Consider the following 14,559-nt stretch of genomic DNA (forward strand, 5'->3'; position numbering starts at 1 on the left):
AGCCAAATACGTCACATCGATAAAACAAGTCGTTCTGGTTTTAAAAATATTCGTAATCATCGGTACTCTTTTTACATAAGCTTTTTTTGAAAAAAAAATGGAAAGTCATACCAGGCACAGTTATGATAGCACGTGATACCGTCAATAAAACTGGTTCCGTTTCAATATTAAGTTGTTGAAAAAGAAAACAATCAAGCAATATAAGAATCAAACTTCAAAACAGTTTTCCATTTATTGTTCCGAATCGTACACAAGCTCTCTCTAGCTCAGCTGTGCGTCTACCCAGGAGCGATAGCTCGCAACGCCAACATAAACGGAGGGGCGACCGACGGAACCGCACGGCATCCATCCCCAGGAAACGATACCGACCTGGGTCTGGACACCATTCTCGATCACGTACAGTGGACCACCGGAGTCACCCGAGCAAGCGGAAACTCCACCGGTTAGTGGTCCCGTGCAAACGTTGGTTGGTCCGAGTGGTGAATTTCCTGCTCCACCGTTTGCCTCCTCACAAGTGTCGTAATCAATGATCGGTTTCTCGACCTTCTGGAGGATTACCGGCATACTGGGAATAATACTCGTAGATGTACTACCCCATCCTGCCAGAGTTGCCGGTCCGGGAGTGGCCAAATCCCCTTGTGCGGGAAGCACCGAAGGTTGAACGAACTGGTTGATAGTTAGAGTGCTTTCCAGGCGTAAAACGGCGATGTCAGATGGGTTAACTCCTCCCAGATAATCCGGATGGACAATCGAATCAGCGACGTTCACAACCTGTCGGTTTCCTTCCGCTATACCGATGTTATGGGCTCCGGCCCAGACAGTGAATCGGGCTCCAGCAGGTGACTCCGTAATACAGTGGGCAGCAGTCATCGCCCAGCCCGGGTTGATGATGGAGGCTCCGCAGATGTGAGCTGACGCTGTCAGGATCAACCGCTGCATGGAGAGAATGCTTGGGAATTCGTTGGGTTCCGCATTGGTGCCTCCGACGACGCGACCGCCACGCGCAAGTTCGATGTAATCGCGTCCTTTCGAATGAAAGAAACACTGAGGTTAAAACTGGCGAAGGTCCACAGGATGGACTTTCAATACGTACCAGGAGCAGCCGTGACGGCAGCCACCAAACAAACCACAAACAATCCCACCAGTTTCATGATTGGAGAAACACTAACGATGGAGCAATTGAAGGCTTTAGAGTTTATATATTGTTTTACAAATCGTATCTCAGATTGGGATTTCAGAGACTGTCTACGTTTCGGGGCAATAACTTGATTAGGATTATTTCAATCGCAAATTGGACGAAGAGTTGTGCGCTAGTACCGATAAGCTTTATCTTAGCTGCTTTTATTGCATTGTATATTGCAGCCGTTACGTAGCATTTCCCATGGAAATATCTTTTGAGATAAATGGGATTTTTCGGTATTATATATAGTATTATATATAGTATTATATATTATATTATATTATAGTATTATATATTATATCTTATATTTAAACAAAAATCCCAAATAACTCTCATCACTTGTGAGTCAAATGATATTTTCGTAGATCGTCAACTCGTTTGTACAGCTTCGTTGGAGAAATATAAGATCAAATCAAAACGAATTGTAGGCAAGACACCTTAAATGGATATAACAATAATAGAATAATTAACCCAATTATGATGTTCGAATTCAATCTAATCTTGGGTCAGTCCAAACATTGTCCGATTGTTCAATGATTTTTCAAAAGTAGAAGGGGGTGAAATCGTCAAAGCTGATCTCAAAATTAAAATGAAATCCTAGAAGCCTGATTCGAATTTCAGATTTTATATTTATAATAAAATATTTCAGGGAATTATTTGTCGGGCTTAAAATTTCTGGGTGCTGGATTCAATATTACAGATTTTTAAGGTTTTGGTTCTCAATTTTATGACATTTTGGAGTACAGATTTCTAATATCAATCTTTCTATGGTTCTGAATTCCAGATTTCAAAATTTCAGACTTTTTAATGAACAAGCAGCATTAGGACTACGGATTTAAAGCTGCTGGATAACAGATTTCAATTCTCATTGCTTCGACTTCGGCTTAGACGCAACTAGTCAGCCTTAGGGAACTTTAGTGAATCTGTATATTAGAGAAATGACAAGGCACTCACCGTTAACGGAGCTGTCAACATCAAATAGGGCGAGCTGTAACCCTAACGGTGAGTGTCTTGGCGTCTCTCTAGTGTATAGGCTGACTAGTCTCTCTGGTGTAAAGGCTCCCTACTTGTTACATAAGTGTTCTACACTTTATCCATCCGATAACAAATAGAAGATTGCAATCAAATACATGGTCAAACAGTAATTATCGTTTTAAATCAGGTGTGACATCGGTGACGGTTTTAATTTCGATTCCTCAAAAATTAAACACAAACGTTCGCATCCCTAACAAATTCTTAAACCCAAGCATTTAATGTTTGAGAGCAGAAAAAACGGCGAGCAACTCACATGGCTACTGCGATAATTTCACGCCAGAAAACCAACACCACCGCAAACAGCATTCTCACACGCATAATCAACATAATTGTTACACAGGTGTCTGTCAGTTGGCCGTTAAAACACCCATCTCAAACGAAAAACCGTTCACCCGTTATCGTCATCGTATTTTGTCTCCCACTCCATCGTTCTCCCCCTTGGAAGAAGAAACATAAAACCATAACCGTGGACAGTGCCGTTTCGGTTGAGTGCTTGCCGGTTCCCGCCACACAAGCAGCTGACACCGACTGGCAGCCACTGTTTTCAAGATGATTCAAAGAGCAACCAGAAACCATCATTCTAGGTTAGTTTTTAATCAGCAAAAATATTCCAAAACACTAGACAAATAGCCATCATTACATCATCATTCCAACCAGCCACCGAAGGCAACCTATTCTTTTGAGTAAAAACCTGCTACCGAGCCTACTTTGATTAAACACATTTATCTGCGTCTACACCCCTACTTAGAATTTCTCTCATCGCGAAAAGGTACGGAACAAAAATCGAGCATCACTCTTGCCTTGCCGTACATTTTAGCAAATTTAGCAAGAGTAAAAACACACACGGAGTGGCGTCGGGATTTGTCAAATAATCATTGCGAAAATAATATTTATATATAACATAACAAGATATTAAACATGTCGAGGTCGGTCGCTGCGACAGATGATCGCAATATGTCATCACAATTTTAAACCGTACCAACCAGTGAGCACCAGAGAGTAAAGTTGAAGCTTTTGCTCGTGAGCTTCAGTGGAACAAAAGCTCTTCCCAGGACGCAAACCCATCAGCTAAAAAAAAACGATGTACTGAAGTAAAACGGATAGCTATAGCAAAGTACCGTAAGCAACTGATATTAGGGAAGGAAGAATATATTGTTGTTTTATTTTACACTCACGGTAGATGGAGGAAAGTCTAAGAATTATTTGAAATCGTTCACGACAGTTGCAAAACAAGAATTCAATTCCTGAAAATGGTACTCTACGGTAATTATCTAAGTTAAAGATTGCTTACGCAGTGTTTTCCATTTTGACATGCAGATGTCGCAACAAGTACCTTTTCTAAAAATTGTAAATAAAAAATTGTAGAACTGAAAATCGAATACATAGGGAATTATCGTCAGGTTTGAAATCAAAATTCAAAATTCAAAACTAAAATTCAAAATTCAAAATTCAAAATTCAGAATTCAAAATTCAAAATTCGAAATTCAAAATTCAAAATTCAAAATTCAAAATTCAAAACTCAAAATTCTAAATTCAAAATTCTAAATTCAAAATTCTAAATTCAAAATTTGAAATTCTAAATTCAAAATTTGAAATTTCAAATTCTAAATTCTAAATTCTAAATTCTAAATTCTAAATTCAAAATTCAAAATTCAAAATTCAAAATTCAAAATTCAAAATTCAAAGTTAAAAATTAAAAAATTCAAAATTCAAAATTCAAAATTCAAAATTCAAAATCAAAATTCAAAATTCAAAATTCAAAATTCAAAATTCAAAATTCAAAATTCAAAATTCAAAATTCAAAATTCAAATTCAAAATTCAAAATTCAAAATTCAAAATTCAAAATTCAAAATTCAAAATTCAAAATTCAAAATTCAAAATTCAAAATTCAAAATTCAAAATTCAAAATTCAAAATCAAAAATTCAAAATTCAAATTTCAAAATTCAAAATTCAAAATTCAAAATTCAAAATTTAAAATTCGAAATTCAAAATTACAAATTTTAAGTTCAAAATTCAAAATTCAAAAGTCAAAATTCAAAATTCAAAATTCAAAAATTTTATAGATTCTAAATTCTAAATTCAAAATTCTAAATTGAAAATTCATAAATTTCTAAATTCGAGCTTCAAAATTCAAAATTCAAAATTCAGAATTTAAAAATTCTAAATTCAAAATTCAAAATTCAAAATTCAAAATTCAAAATTCAAAATTCAAAATTCAAAATTCAAAATTCAAAATTCAAAATTCAAAATTCAAAATCCAAAATTCAAAATTCAAAATTCAAAATTCAAAATTCAAAATTCAAAATTCAAAATTCAAAATTCAAAATTCAAAATCCAAAATTCAAAATTCAAAATTCTAATTTTAAATTCAAAATTCAGAATCAAAAATTCAAATTTCAAAATTCAATTTTCAAAATTCGAAATTCAAAATTCAAAATTCAATATTTAAAATTCGAAATTCAAAATTACAAACTTTAAATTCAAAATTCAAAAGTCAAAATTCAAAATTCAAAAAATTTTTAAATTCTAAATCCTAAATTCTAAATTCAAAATTCAAAATTCAAAATTCAAAATCAAAATTCAAAATTCAAAATTCAAAATTCAAAATTCAAAATTCAAATTCAAAATTCAAAATTCTAAATTCAAAATCAAAAATTCAAATTTCAAAATTCAAATTTCAAAATTCAAAATTCAAAATTCAAAATTCAAAATTCAAAATTCAAAATTCAAAATTCAAAATTCAAAATTTAAAATTCGAAATTCAAAATTACAAATTTTAAATTCAAAATTCAAAATTCAAAATTCAAAAGTCAAAATTCAAAATTCAAAAATTTTATAAATTCTAAATTCTAAATTCAAAATTCTAAATTGAAAATTCATAAATTTCTAAATTCGAGCTTCAAAATTCAAAATTCAAAATTCATAAATTTCTAAATTCGAGCTTCAAAATTCAAAATTCAAAATTCAGAATTTAAAAATTCTAAATTCTAAATTCAAAATTCAAAATTCAAAATTCAAAATTTAAAATTCAAAATTCAAAATTCAAAATTCAAAATTCAAAATCCAAAATTCAAAATTCAAAATTCAAAATTCAAAATTCAAAATTCAAAATTCAAAATTCAAAATTCAAAATTCAAAATTCAAAATTCAAAATTCAAAATTCAAAATTCAAAATTCAAAATTCTAATTTTAAATTCAAAATTCAAAATTCAAAATCAAAAATTCAAATTTCAAAATTCAATTTTCAAAATTCGAAATTCAAAATTCAAAATTCAATATTTAAAATTCGAAATTCAAAATTACAAATTTTAAATTCTAAATTCAAAAGTCAAAATTCAAAATTCAAAAAATTTTTAAATTCTAAATTCTAAATTCTAAATTCAAAATTCAAAATTCAAAATTCAAAATCAAAATTCAAAATTCAAAATTCAAAATTCAAAATTCAAAATTCAAAATTCAAAATTCAAATTCAAAATTCAAAATTCAAAATTCAAAATTCAAAATTCAAAATTCAAAATTCAAAATCAAAAATTCAAATTTCAAAATTCAAATTTCAAAATTCAAAATTCAAAATTCAAAATTCAAAATTCAAAATTCAAAATTCAAAATTCAAAATTTAAAATTCGAAATTCAAAATTACAAATTTTAAATTCAAAATTCAAAAGTCAAAATTCAAAATTCAAAAATTTTATAAATTCTAAATTCTAAATTCTAAATTCTAAATTGAAAATTCATAAATTTCTAAATTCGAGCTTCAAAATTCAAAATTCAAAATTCAGAATTTAAAAATTCAAAATTCAAAATTCAAAATTCAAAATTCAAAATTCAAAATTCAAAATTCAAAATTCAAAATTCAAAATTCAAAATTCAAAATTCAAAATTCAAAATTCAAAATTTAAAATTCAAAATTCAAAATTCAAAATTCAAAATTCAATATTTAAAATTCAAAATTCAAAATCCAAAATTCAAAATTCAAAATTCAAAATTCAAAATTCAAAATTCAAAATCAAAAATTCAAATTTCAAATTTCAATTTTCAAAATTCGAAATTCAAAATTCAAAATTACAAATTTTAAATTCAAAATTCAAAAGTCAAAATTCAAAATTCAAAAATTTTTTAAATTCTGAATTCTAAATTCAAAATTCAATATTCAAAATTCTAAACTCAAAATTCTAAATTCAAAATTCTAAATTCTAAATTCAAAGTTAAATGTTGAAAGTTGAAAGTTTAACGTTTTAAGTTAAAGTTTAAAGTTTAACGTTTAAAGTTTAAAAAAAGTTGAAAGTTGAAAGTTGAAAGTTAAAAGTTAAAAGTTAAAAGTTAAAAGTTAAAAGTTAAAAGTTAAAAGTTAAAAGTTAAAAGTTAAAAGTTAAAAGTTAAAAGTTAAAAGTTAAAGTAAACAGTAAAAAGTAAAAAGTAAAAAGTAAAAAGTTAAAAGTTAAAAGTTGAAAGTAAAAAGTAAAAAGTAAAAAGTAAAAAGTAAAAAGTAAAAAGTAAAAAGTGAAAAGTAAAAAGTAAAAAGTAAAAAGTAAAAAGTAAAAAGTAAAAAGTAAATAGTAAAAAGTAAAAAGTAAAAAGTAAAAAGTAAAAAGTAAAAAGTAAAAAGTAAAAAGTAAAAAGTAAAAAGTAAAAAGTAAAAAGTAAAAAGTAAAAAGTAAAAAGTAAAAAGTAACAAGTAAAAAGTAAAAAGTAAAAAGTAAAAAGTAAAAAGTAAGAAGTAAAAAGTAAAAAGTAAAAAGTAAAAAGTAAAAAGTAAAAAGTAAAAAGTAAAAAGGAAACCGTAAAATGTAAACAGTAAAAAGTAAAAAGTTAAAAGTTAAAAGTAAAAAGTAAAAAGTAAAAAGTAAAAAGTAAAAAGTAAAAAGTAAAAAGTAAAAAGTAAAAAGTAAAAAGTAAAAAGTAAAAAGTAAAAAGTAAAAAGTAAAAAGTAAAAAGTAAAAAGTAAGAAGTAAAAAGTAAAAAGTAAAAAGTAAAAAGTAAAAAGTAAAAAGGAAACCGTAAAAAGTAAACAGTAAAAAGTAAAAAGTTAAAAGTTAAAAGTTGAAAGTAAAAAGTAAAAAGTAATAAGTAAAAAGTAAAAGTAAAAAGTAAAAAGTAAAAAGTAAAAAGTAAAAAGTAAAAAGTAAAAAGTAAAAAGTAAAAAGTAAAAAGTAAAAAGTAAGAAGTAAAAAGTAAAAAGTAAAAAGTAAAAAGTAAAAAGTAAAAAGTAAAAAGTAAAAAGTAGAAAGTAAAAAGTAAAAAGTAAAAAGTAAAAAGTAAAAAGTAAAAAGTAAAAAGTAAAAAGTAAAAATTCAAAATTCAAAATTCAAAACTCAAAATTCAAAATTCTAATTTTAAATTCAAAATTCAAAATTCAAAATCAAAAATTCAAATTTCAAAGCTCAATTTTCAATATTCGAAATTCAAAATTCAAAATTCAATATTTAAAATTCGAAATTCAAAATTACAAATTTTAAATTCAAAATTCAAAAGTCAAAATTCAAAATTCAAAAAATTTTTAAATTCTAAATTCTAAATTCTAAATTCAAAATTCAAAATTCAAAATTCAAAATCAAAATTCAAAATTCAAAATTCAAAATTCAAAATTCAAAATTCAAAATTCAAATTCAAAATTCAAAATTCAAAATTCAAAATTCAAAATTCAAAATTCAAAATCAAAAATTCAAATTTCAAAATTCAAATTTCAAAATTCAAAATTCAAAATTCAAAATTCAAAATTCAAAATTCAAAATTCAAAATTCAAAATTCAAAATTCAAAATTTAAAATTCGAAATTCAAAATTACAAATTTTAAATTCAAAATTAAAAATTCAAAAGTCAAAATTCAAAATTCAAAAATTTTATAAATTCTAAATTCTAAATTCTTAATTCTAAATTGAAAATTCATAAATTTCTAAATTCGAGCTTCAAAATTCAAAATTCAAAATTCAGAATTTAAATATTCAAAATTCAAAATTCAAAATTCAAAATTCAAAATTCAAAATTCAAAATTCAAAATTCAAAATTCAAAATTTAAAATTCAAAATTCAAAATTCAAAATTCAAAATTCAATATTTAAAATTCAAAATTCAAAATCCAAAATTCAAAATTCAAAATTCTAATTTTAAATTCAAAATTCAAAATCAAAAATTCAAATTTCAAAATTCAATTTTCAAAATTCGAAATTCAAAATTCAAAATTACAAATTTTAAATTCAAAATTCAAAAGTCAAAATTCAAAATTCAAAAATTTTTTAAATTCTGAATTCTAAATTCAAAATTCAATATTCAAAATTCTAAACTCAAAATTCTAAATTCAAAATTCTAAATTCTAAATTCAAAGTTAAATGTTGAAAGTTTAAAGTTTAACGTTTAAAGTTTAAAAAAAGTTGAAAGTTGAAAGTTGAAAGTTAAAAGTTAAAAGTTAAAAGTTAAAAGTTAAAAGTTAAAAGTTAAAAGTTAAAAGTTAAAAGTTAAAAGTTAAAAGTTAAAAGTTAAAAGTTAAAAGTTAAAAGTTAAAAGTTAAAAGTTAAAAGTTAAAAGTTAAAAGTTAAAAGTTAAAAGTTAAAAGTTAAAAGTTAAAAGTTAAAAGTTAAAAGTTAAAAGTTAAAAGTTGAAAGTTAAAAGTTAAAAGTTTAAAGTTAAAAGTTAAAAGTTAAAAGTTAAAAGTTAAAAGTTGAAAGTTGAAAGTTGAAAGTTGAAAGTTGAAAGTTGAAAGTTGAAAGTTGAAAGTTGAAAGTTGAAAGTTGAAAGTTGAAAGTTGAAAGGTGAAAGTTGGAAGTTGAAAGTTAAAAGTTAAAAGTTAAAAGTTAAAAGTTGAAAGTTGAAAGTTGAAAGTTGAAAGTTGAAAGTTGAAAGTTGAAAGTTGAAAGGTGAAAGTTGGAAGTTGAAAGTTCAAAGCTGAAAGTTGAAAGTTTAAAATTGAAAGTTGAAAGTTGAAAGTTGAAAGTTTAAATTTAAAAGTTAAAGGTTGAAAGTTGAAAGTTAAAAGCTGAAAGTTGAAAGTTGAAAGTTGAAAGCTGAAAGTTGAAAGTTGAAAGTTGAAAGTTGAAAGTTGAAAATTGAAAGTTGAAAGTGAGAGTTGAAAGTTGAAAGTTGAAAGTTTAAAGTTTAAAGTTGAACGTTGAAAGTTGGAAGTTGAGAATTTGTATTTGAAAGTTTAAAGTTGAAAGTTGAAAAGTGAAAGTTGAAAGTTGAAAGTTAAAAGTTGAAAGTTGAAAGTTAAAGGTTGAAAGTTGAATGTCAAAAGTTGAATTTTGAAAGTTGAAAGTTGAGAGCTGAATGTTGAAAGGAAAAATTGAAGAGTGAAACGTTAAAAGTTAAAAGTACAAAGTAAAATTGCGAAAATTATAAAAAAGAAAATAAAAAGTAAAAGCAAAAAGTAAAAAGTAAAAAGGAAACCGTAAAAAGTAAACAGTAAAAAGTAAAAAGTTAAAAGTTAAAAGTTGAAAGTAAGAAGTAAAAAGTAATAAGTAAAAAGTAAAAAGTAAAAAGTAAAGAGTGAAAAGTAAAAAGTAAAAAGTAAAAAGTAAAAAGTAAAAAGTAAAAAGTAAAAAGTAAAAAGTAAAAAGTAAAAAGTAAATAGTAAAAAGTAAAAAGTAAAAAGTAAAAAGTAAAAAGTAAAAAGTAAAAAGTAAAAAGTAAAAAGTAAAAAGTAAAAAGTAAAAAGTAAAAAGTAAAAAGTAAAAAGTAAAAAGTAAAAAGTAAAAAGTAAAATGTAAAAAGTAAAAAGTAAAAAGTAAGAAGTAAAAAGTAAAAAGTAAAAAGTGAAAAGTAAAAAGTAAAAAGGAAACCGTAAAAAGTAAAAAGTAAAAAGTTAAAAGTTAAAAGTTAAAAGTTAAAAGTTGAAAGTAAAAAGTAATAAGTAATAAGTAAAAAGTAAAAAGTAAAAAGTAAAAAGTAAAAAGTAAAAAGTAAAAAGTAAAAAGTAAAAAGTAAAAAGTAAAAAGTAAAAAGTAAAAAGTAAAAAGTAAAAAGTAAAAAGTAAAAAGTAAAAAGTAAAAAATAAAAAGTAAAAAGTAAAAAGTAAAAAGTAAAAAGTAAAAAGTAAAAAGTAAAAGTAAAAAGTAAAAAGTAAAAAGTAAAAAGTAAAAAATAAAAAGTAAAAAGTAAAAAGTAAAAAGTAAAAAGTAAAAAGTAAAAAGTAAAAAGTAAAATGTAAAAAGTAAAAAGTAAAAAGTAAGAAGTAAAAAGTAAAAAGTAAAAAGTAAAAAGTAAAAAGTAAAAAGTAAAAAGTAAAAAGTAAAAAGTAAAAAGTAAAAAGTAAAAAGTAAAAAGTAAAAAGTAAAAAGTAAAAAGTAATAAGTAAAAAGTAAAAAGTAAAAAGTAAAAAGTAAAAAGTAAAAAGTAAAAAGTAAAAAGTAAAAAGTAAAAAGTAAAAAGTAAAAAGTAAAAAGTAAAAAGTAAAAAGTAAAAAGTAAAAAGTAAAAAGTAAAAAGTAAAAAGTAAAAAGTAAAAAGTAAAAAGTAAAAAGTAAAAAGTAAAAAGGAAACCGTAAAAGTAAACAGTAAAAAGTAAAAAGTAAAAAGTAAAAAGTAAAAAGTAAAAAGTAAAAAGTAAAAAGTAAAAAGTAAAAAGTAAAAAGTAAAGAGTAAAAAGTAAAAAGTAAAAAGTAAAAAGTAAAAAGTAAAAAGTAAAAAGTAAAAAGTAAAAAGTAAAAAGTAAAAAGTAAAAAGTAAAAAGTAAAAAGTAAAAGTAAAAAGTAAAAAGTAAAAAGTAAAAAGTAAAAGTAAAAAGTAAAAAGTAAAAAGTAAAAAGTAAAAAGTAAAAAGTAAAAAGTGAAAAGTAAAAAGTGAAAAGTAAAAAGTAAAAAGTAAAAAGTAAAAAGTAAAAAGTAAAAAGTAAAAAGTAAAAAGTAAAAAGTAAAAAGTAAAAAGTAAAAAGTAAAAAGTAAAAAGTAAAAAGTAAAAAGTAAAAAGTAAAAAGTAAAAAGTAAAAAGTAAAAAGTAAAAAGTAAAAAGTAAAAAGTAAAAAGTAAAAAGTAAAAAGTAAAAAGTAAAAAGTAAAAAGTAAAGAGTAAAAAGTAAAAAGTAAAAAGTAAAAAGTAAAAAGTAAAAATAATAAGTAAAAAGTAATAAGTAAAAAGTAAAAAGTAAAAAGGAAAAAGGAAAAAGGAAAAAGGAAAATGGAAAAAGTAAATAGTCAAAAGTCAAAAATCAAAAGCTAAAAATCAGATATGAAGATCTAAAGTCAAAGTTGATGGTCAATTGAAAACCAGACACAAGTCAAGCTTTAAATCTCAAAATCATCCATTAAAATTTAAAATTGAAATTAAATTTAAAATTAATATATTAATAACATTGTTTTGGCACATTTCCAGTAATTGCAATTATCATTTATTTTGTATTAGCTCAAACTGTGATGTTAGAGAAAAATTTTTTGACGATTGATTTGGTGTGCTTAGTTATCCTTTGGTTTTTCGATTTCAAACACCGGCGGAGCGAAGGGTAGAACATTCGGCTGATGGCTGTGCTTGATGCGATTCATGCGCAGTATCGTGAAGGGACGAATCGAGCAGAAGTAGATTATCTCGGCTAGGCTGAGCAGGCTAACTCCCATGAACAGTCCCAGCAGGCCACCACAGTTGGCGAGAAAATCCGTCACACCGTAAAGCTCACTCCGTTTGGAGGTTATAAATTGTGCCTCCTTGAAGTAAATTTTCAACCGGGCCAACTGAATTCTGCAAGGAGATGGAAAATAGTAGTTTACTGCGATCGATTAAGGTTTTTTTTTCTACCCAGGATATTCATTTATTGGCTGTTTGAACGAGCGAAACAGATTCTTCCAATCGAAGTCGGCCTGCGAAATTTCCGCGTCGTACTGCACCGAGGTACAAGCCGGCAAACAGTCACACTTGCTCGGTTGATTGTTACGCTTGCCGACGCTATAGCGTACCTCCTCGGCTGTCAGCCTATCCTCTGCGTCGTTGTAGCACTCAATCTGGCTCGCTCCACAAACCTCTGTTTGGGAGTCGCGCGGCATCGAGAACTTGACACACTTACACAGGTTTAGTGTGTAGTTGGTGATGCACTCCAGCTTGCAGTTCTGTTGCGTGTACACCTGAAAGTATTTCAGCCGACGCTCGTGATTAAAGTAACACTGGCGGCTTGGAAGAAGAGTAAAAATGAAAATTTTTATTTTTCACATTCCCCAGCGTGTAGCAGCTTTGGGACAAAAGGGAAAATGTTACTTATTTTTATGTCTCACCGATGCGGAGCGTAATGACGTAAACCGTCGGAAGTGGTTATAATTTGGGGCTTTATCGAAATAATAACCTCTTGGTGCAGTGGAACGCGAAAGTACTGCTTAGATACCTGTGGGTATTCACTGCTCGAATGCAACAGGACTTTGAAACCCTGAACAGGACCCTACGAAAGTGAAGGTGAAGGATCTTAAATCAAATTTCGCGTTTAGTGGAAATCGAAACTCACCCTACAAAGAAAATCCAAATCGTACTCGTACAGTGACAGCAAAATGTTCAACCCTCCTCGTGCCCCAGCTCCGAGCACTCTTAAAGGGTAAGTGTCGATGTCGGCATCATCCTTATAACCAGTTTCTAGCGTCCACTGCGGGGAAGATTTGTTTGCTGTGACATAGGTGTAATCCTCATGCAGTACCTCCTGCCGCAGCAGATCATCCGCTCCAAGTGAGTTGAAGGTATAGCAAACGCCTTCTTCGGTTAGCGTTTCGGTGAAAAAGTTATCACAGGCGCTTACATTATTGCGCCAACTACACATCATAAGCATATCACTGGCCGACACCGAAACATTCCGCAGCCAGTCGACACAATCACGATCGAAGGTCTGATTCAAGGGTTTGTCCTGGAAAATGTGAGCGTCACACACCTGTGCAACAGCGCGCAGTCGATTAAAACTAAAAAATCAATTAGATTTTTTTTAAATCTCTCAAATGTGCTATTGAACATCACCAACATCAGCTCGTCCATATCCTCTTCGGTGGTATTCGTCAGCATGTAGTAGGAAGTGGTTATATTTAAATATTTCGCTAAAGCCTTCGTTTCCGGACAAATCGTAACCGCCGGGAACGGAATCTGCCAAATGGGAGTGCTCTTCTCGTTGAAGCTGACAATCACCGGCGTTTGGTCCCACTTGTGGTAGATATTCTGAATCAACCGTCCACAGCCGTACAGGGAGAGAAAAAAAACTGCGATCCACCAGATTCTGAAACAAAACGTAACCACGATGACAACAACGACCTCCACCACGTGCTGCCACTTGGACACCTACTTTTCAAAAACCGTTCGCCGCTTGCAAGCGAAATACTTTATCCCGTGAATGCTACTGTTCGAGCAGTACTCCAGAAATAGAGACTTCAAGCCACGATAGAGCCTCCGATCGTCCAGTGCATTGATAGCCTTCAATTCGAAGTTGCTCACCGAACGGGAGTCACTTTGGTACAGCATTTTATCCACCAAGGTCCACTGTTGACGACGTTATCACTCGAACTGAAACCAACTCGAATTCACGGTATCCGCTTTTATGCTAATCTAGATAATTGTCGCAAGCATGTGCCAGTGCCAACTTCGATTCGGGTGTGTGGCGTGAACGCACCGCTCAGATGTCACTCCTGGGAGCATCATCATCATTAACACTCCTTCTCACTAATGCGAGTTCAACCAGCGGGACGCGCCGCCCCCTAAAACTCCCACAATGTGCGCGGGTTTTTTCCCGTAACATTAAATTTTGTACGATTTTCTGCTACCCGCACACTGGAAATATCGCAGCAAGCCTTTGTTTCCATTGGTTTAACGATGACGTTTAGTCCACTGCTACCTATCGTGCTTGTTACAGTGATGATATAATAAACGGACCGCTTGCTGGGATGTCCACTCGGGTGTACTATGTTATGATGACCTGTCAACATCGGCGCGACGACAGCAAGGTAGAAGGTTGGCTATCCTTCAGAGTACAGCCAAGCAGGGTGCGTCTCTGTATATGAACTGAGTACCGATTGCATTGTTGAGGGAATCTTTTGTAGTTTTTATGAAAATAAATAAGATTTTCATAATATGAGCTTTTTTAGATAATTATTCTTAAATTTTTTTCAGACTATTTTCCAAAAAAATATTTTTTTCAGAGTTTAGTTTTTTGGAAAAAAAATATTAGCTACAAATTTGTCGAAGATTTCACACCGATCAAACAAACCGATCAAATCAATACCTTCCTAAAATAGTATTTTTCAATAGCTTCGCAAATATAAGTCGTGTTACAAAAAATTAAACCAATAGCACAAAATGGCATCTTTTGCCTATAGAAACGTTTATGCAAATTTTCAGCCAAATCTAAAATGACAATTTGAAAAATATATTAAAACTGGGACATTTTTTGTGGAACTACTCATTTTCA

At 28.3% G+C, this 14,559-nt stretch overlaps 2 protein-coding genes across 2 annotated transcripts in view; both read right to left on the reverse strand.

The window, feature by feature from the left end:
* Positions 1–201: 201 nt before the first annotated feature.
* LOC129723480 (trypsin-1-like) lies at positions 202–1,225 on the reverse strand. Its single transcript, XM_055677718.1, has 2 exons — positions 1,094–1,225; positions 202–1,025 (listed from the first exon to the last, which is right to left on the reverse strand). The coding sequence occupies exons 1-2, from the start codon at positions 1,149–1,151 to the stop codon at positions 262–264; spliced, it is 822 nt and encodes a 273-aa protein (XP_055533693.1). The 5' UTR covers positions 1,152–1,225; the 3' UTR covers positions 202–261.
* A 10,356-nt stretch (positions 1,226–11,581) lies between these two features.
* The window catches only part of LOC129720850 (pickpocket protein 28-like), a 143,220-nt gene continuing 140,242 nt past the window's right edge, over positions 11,582–14,559 (reverse strand). The window contains exons 3-8 of the mRNA XM_055672684.1: positions 13,441–14,182; positions 13,126–13,374; positions 12,625–13,066; positions 12,401–12,561; positions 11,931–12,299; positions 11,582–11,873 (exon numbers count right to left, since the gene is read on the reverse strand). Of these exons, the coding sequence (XP_055528659.1) occupies positions 11,594–11,873; positions 11,931–12,299; positions 12,401–12,561; positions 12,625–13,066; positions 13,126–13,374; positions 13,441–13,616 (1,677 nt within the window). The 5' untranslated portion in view covers positions 13,617–14,182 and the 3' untranslated portion in view covers positions 11,582–11,593. The remainder of the gene's footprint in view (positions 11,874–11,930; positions 12,300–12,400; positions 12,562–12,624; positions 13,067–13,125; positions 13,375–13,440; positions 14,183–14,559) is intronic.

This window comes from Wyeomyia smithii, chromosome 2 (assembly GCF_029784165.1).
Source record: "Wyeomyia smithii strain HCP4-BCI-WySm-NY-G18 chromosome 2, ASM2978416v1, whole genome shotgun sequence".
NCBI lineage: Eukaryota > Metazoa > Arthropoda > Insecta > Diptera > Culicidae > Wyeomyia > Wyeomyia smithii.

Bases quoted from the DNA above. Each gene is read 5' to 3' on its own strand.
- LOC129723480 (XM_055677718.1), bottom strand. From the start codon at position 1,151: ATGAAACTGGTGGGATTGTTTGTGGTTTGTTTGGTGGCTGCCGTCACG. The intron at 1,026-1,093 runs GTACGTATTGAA...TTCATTCGAAAG, and splicing joins TGCCGTCACGGCTGCTCCTG to GACGCGATTACATCGAACTT.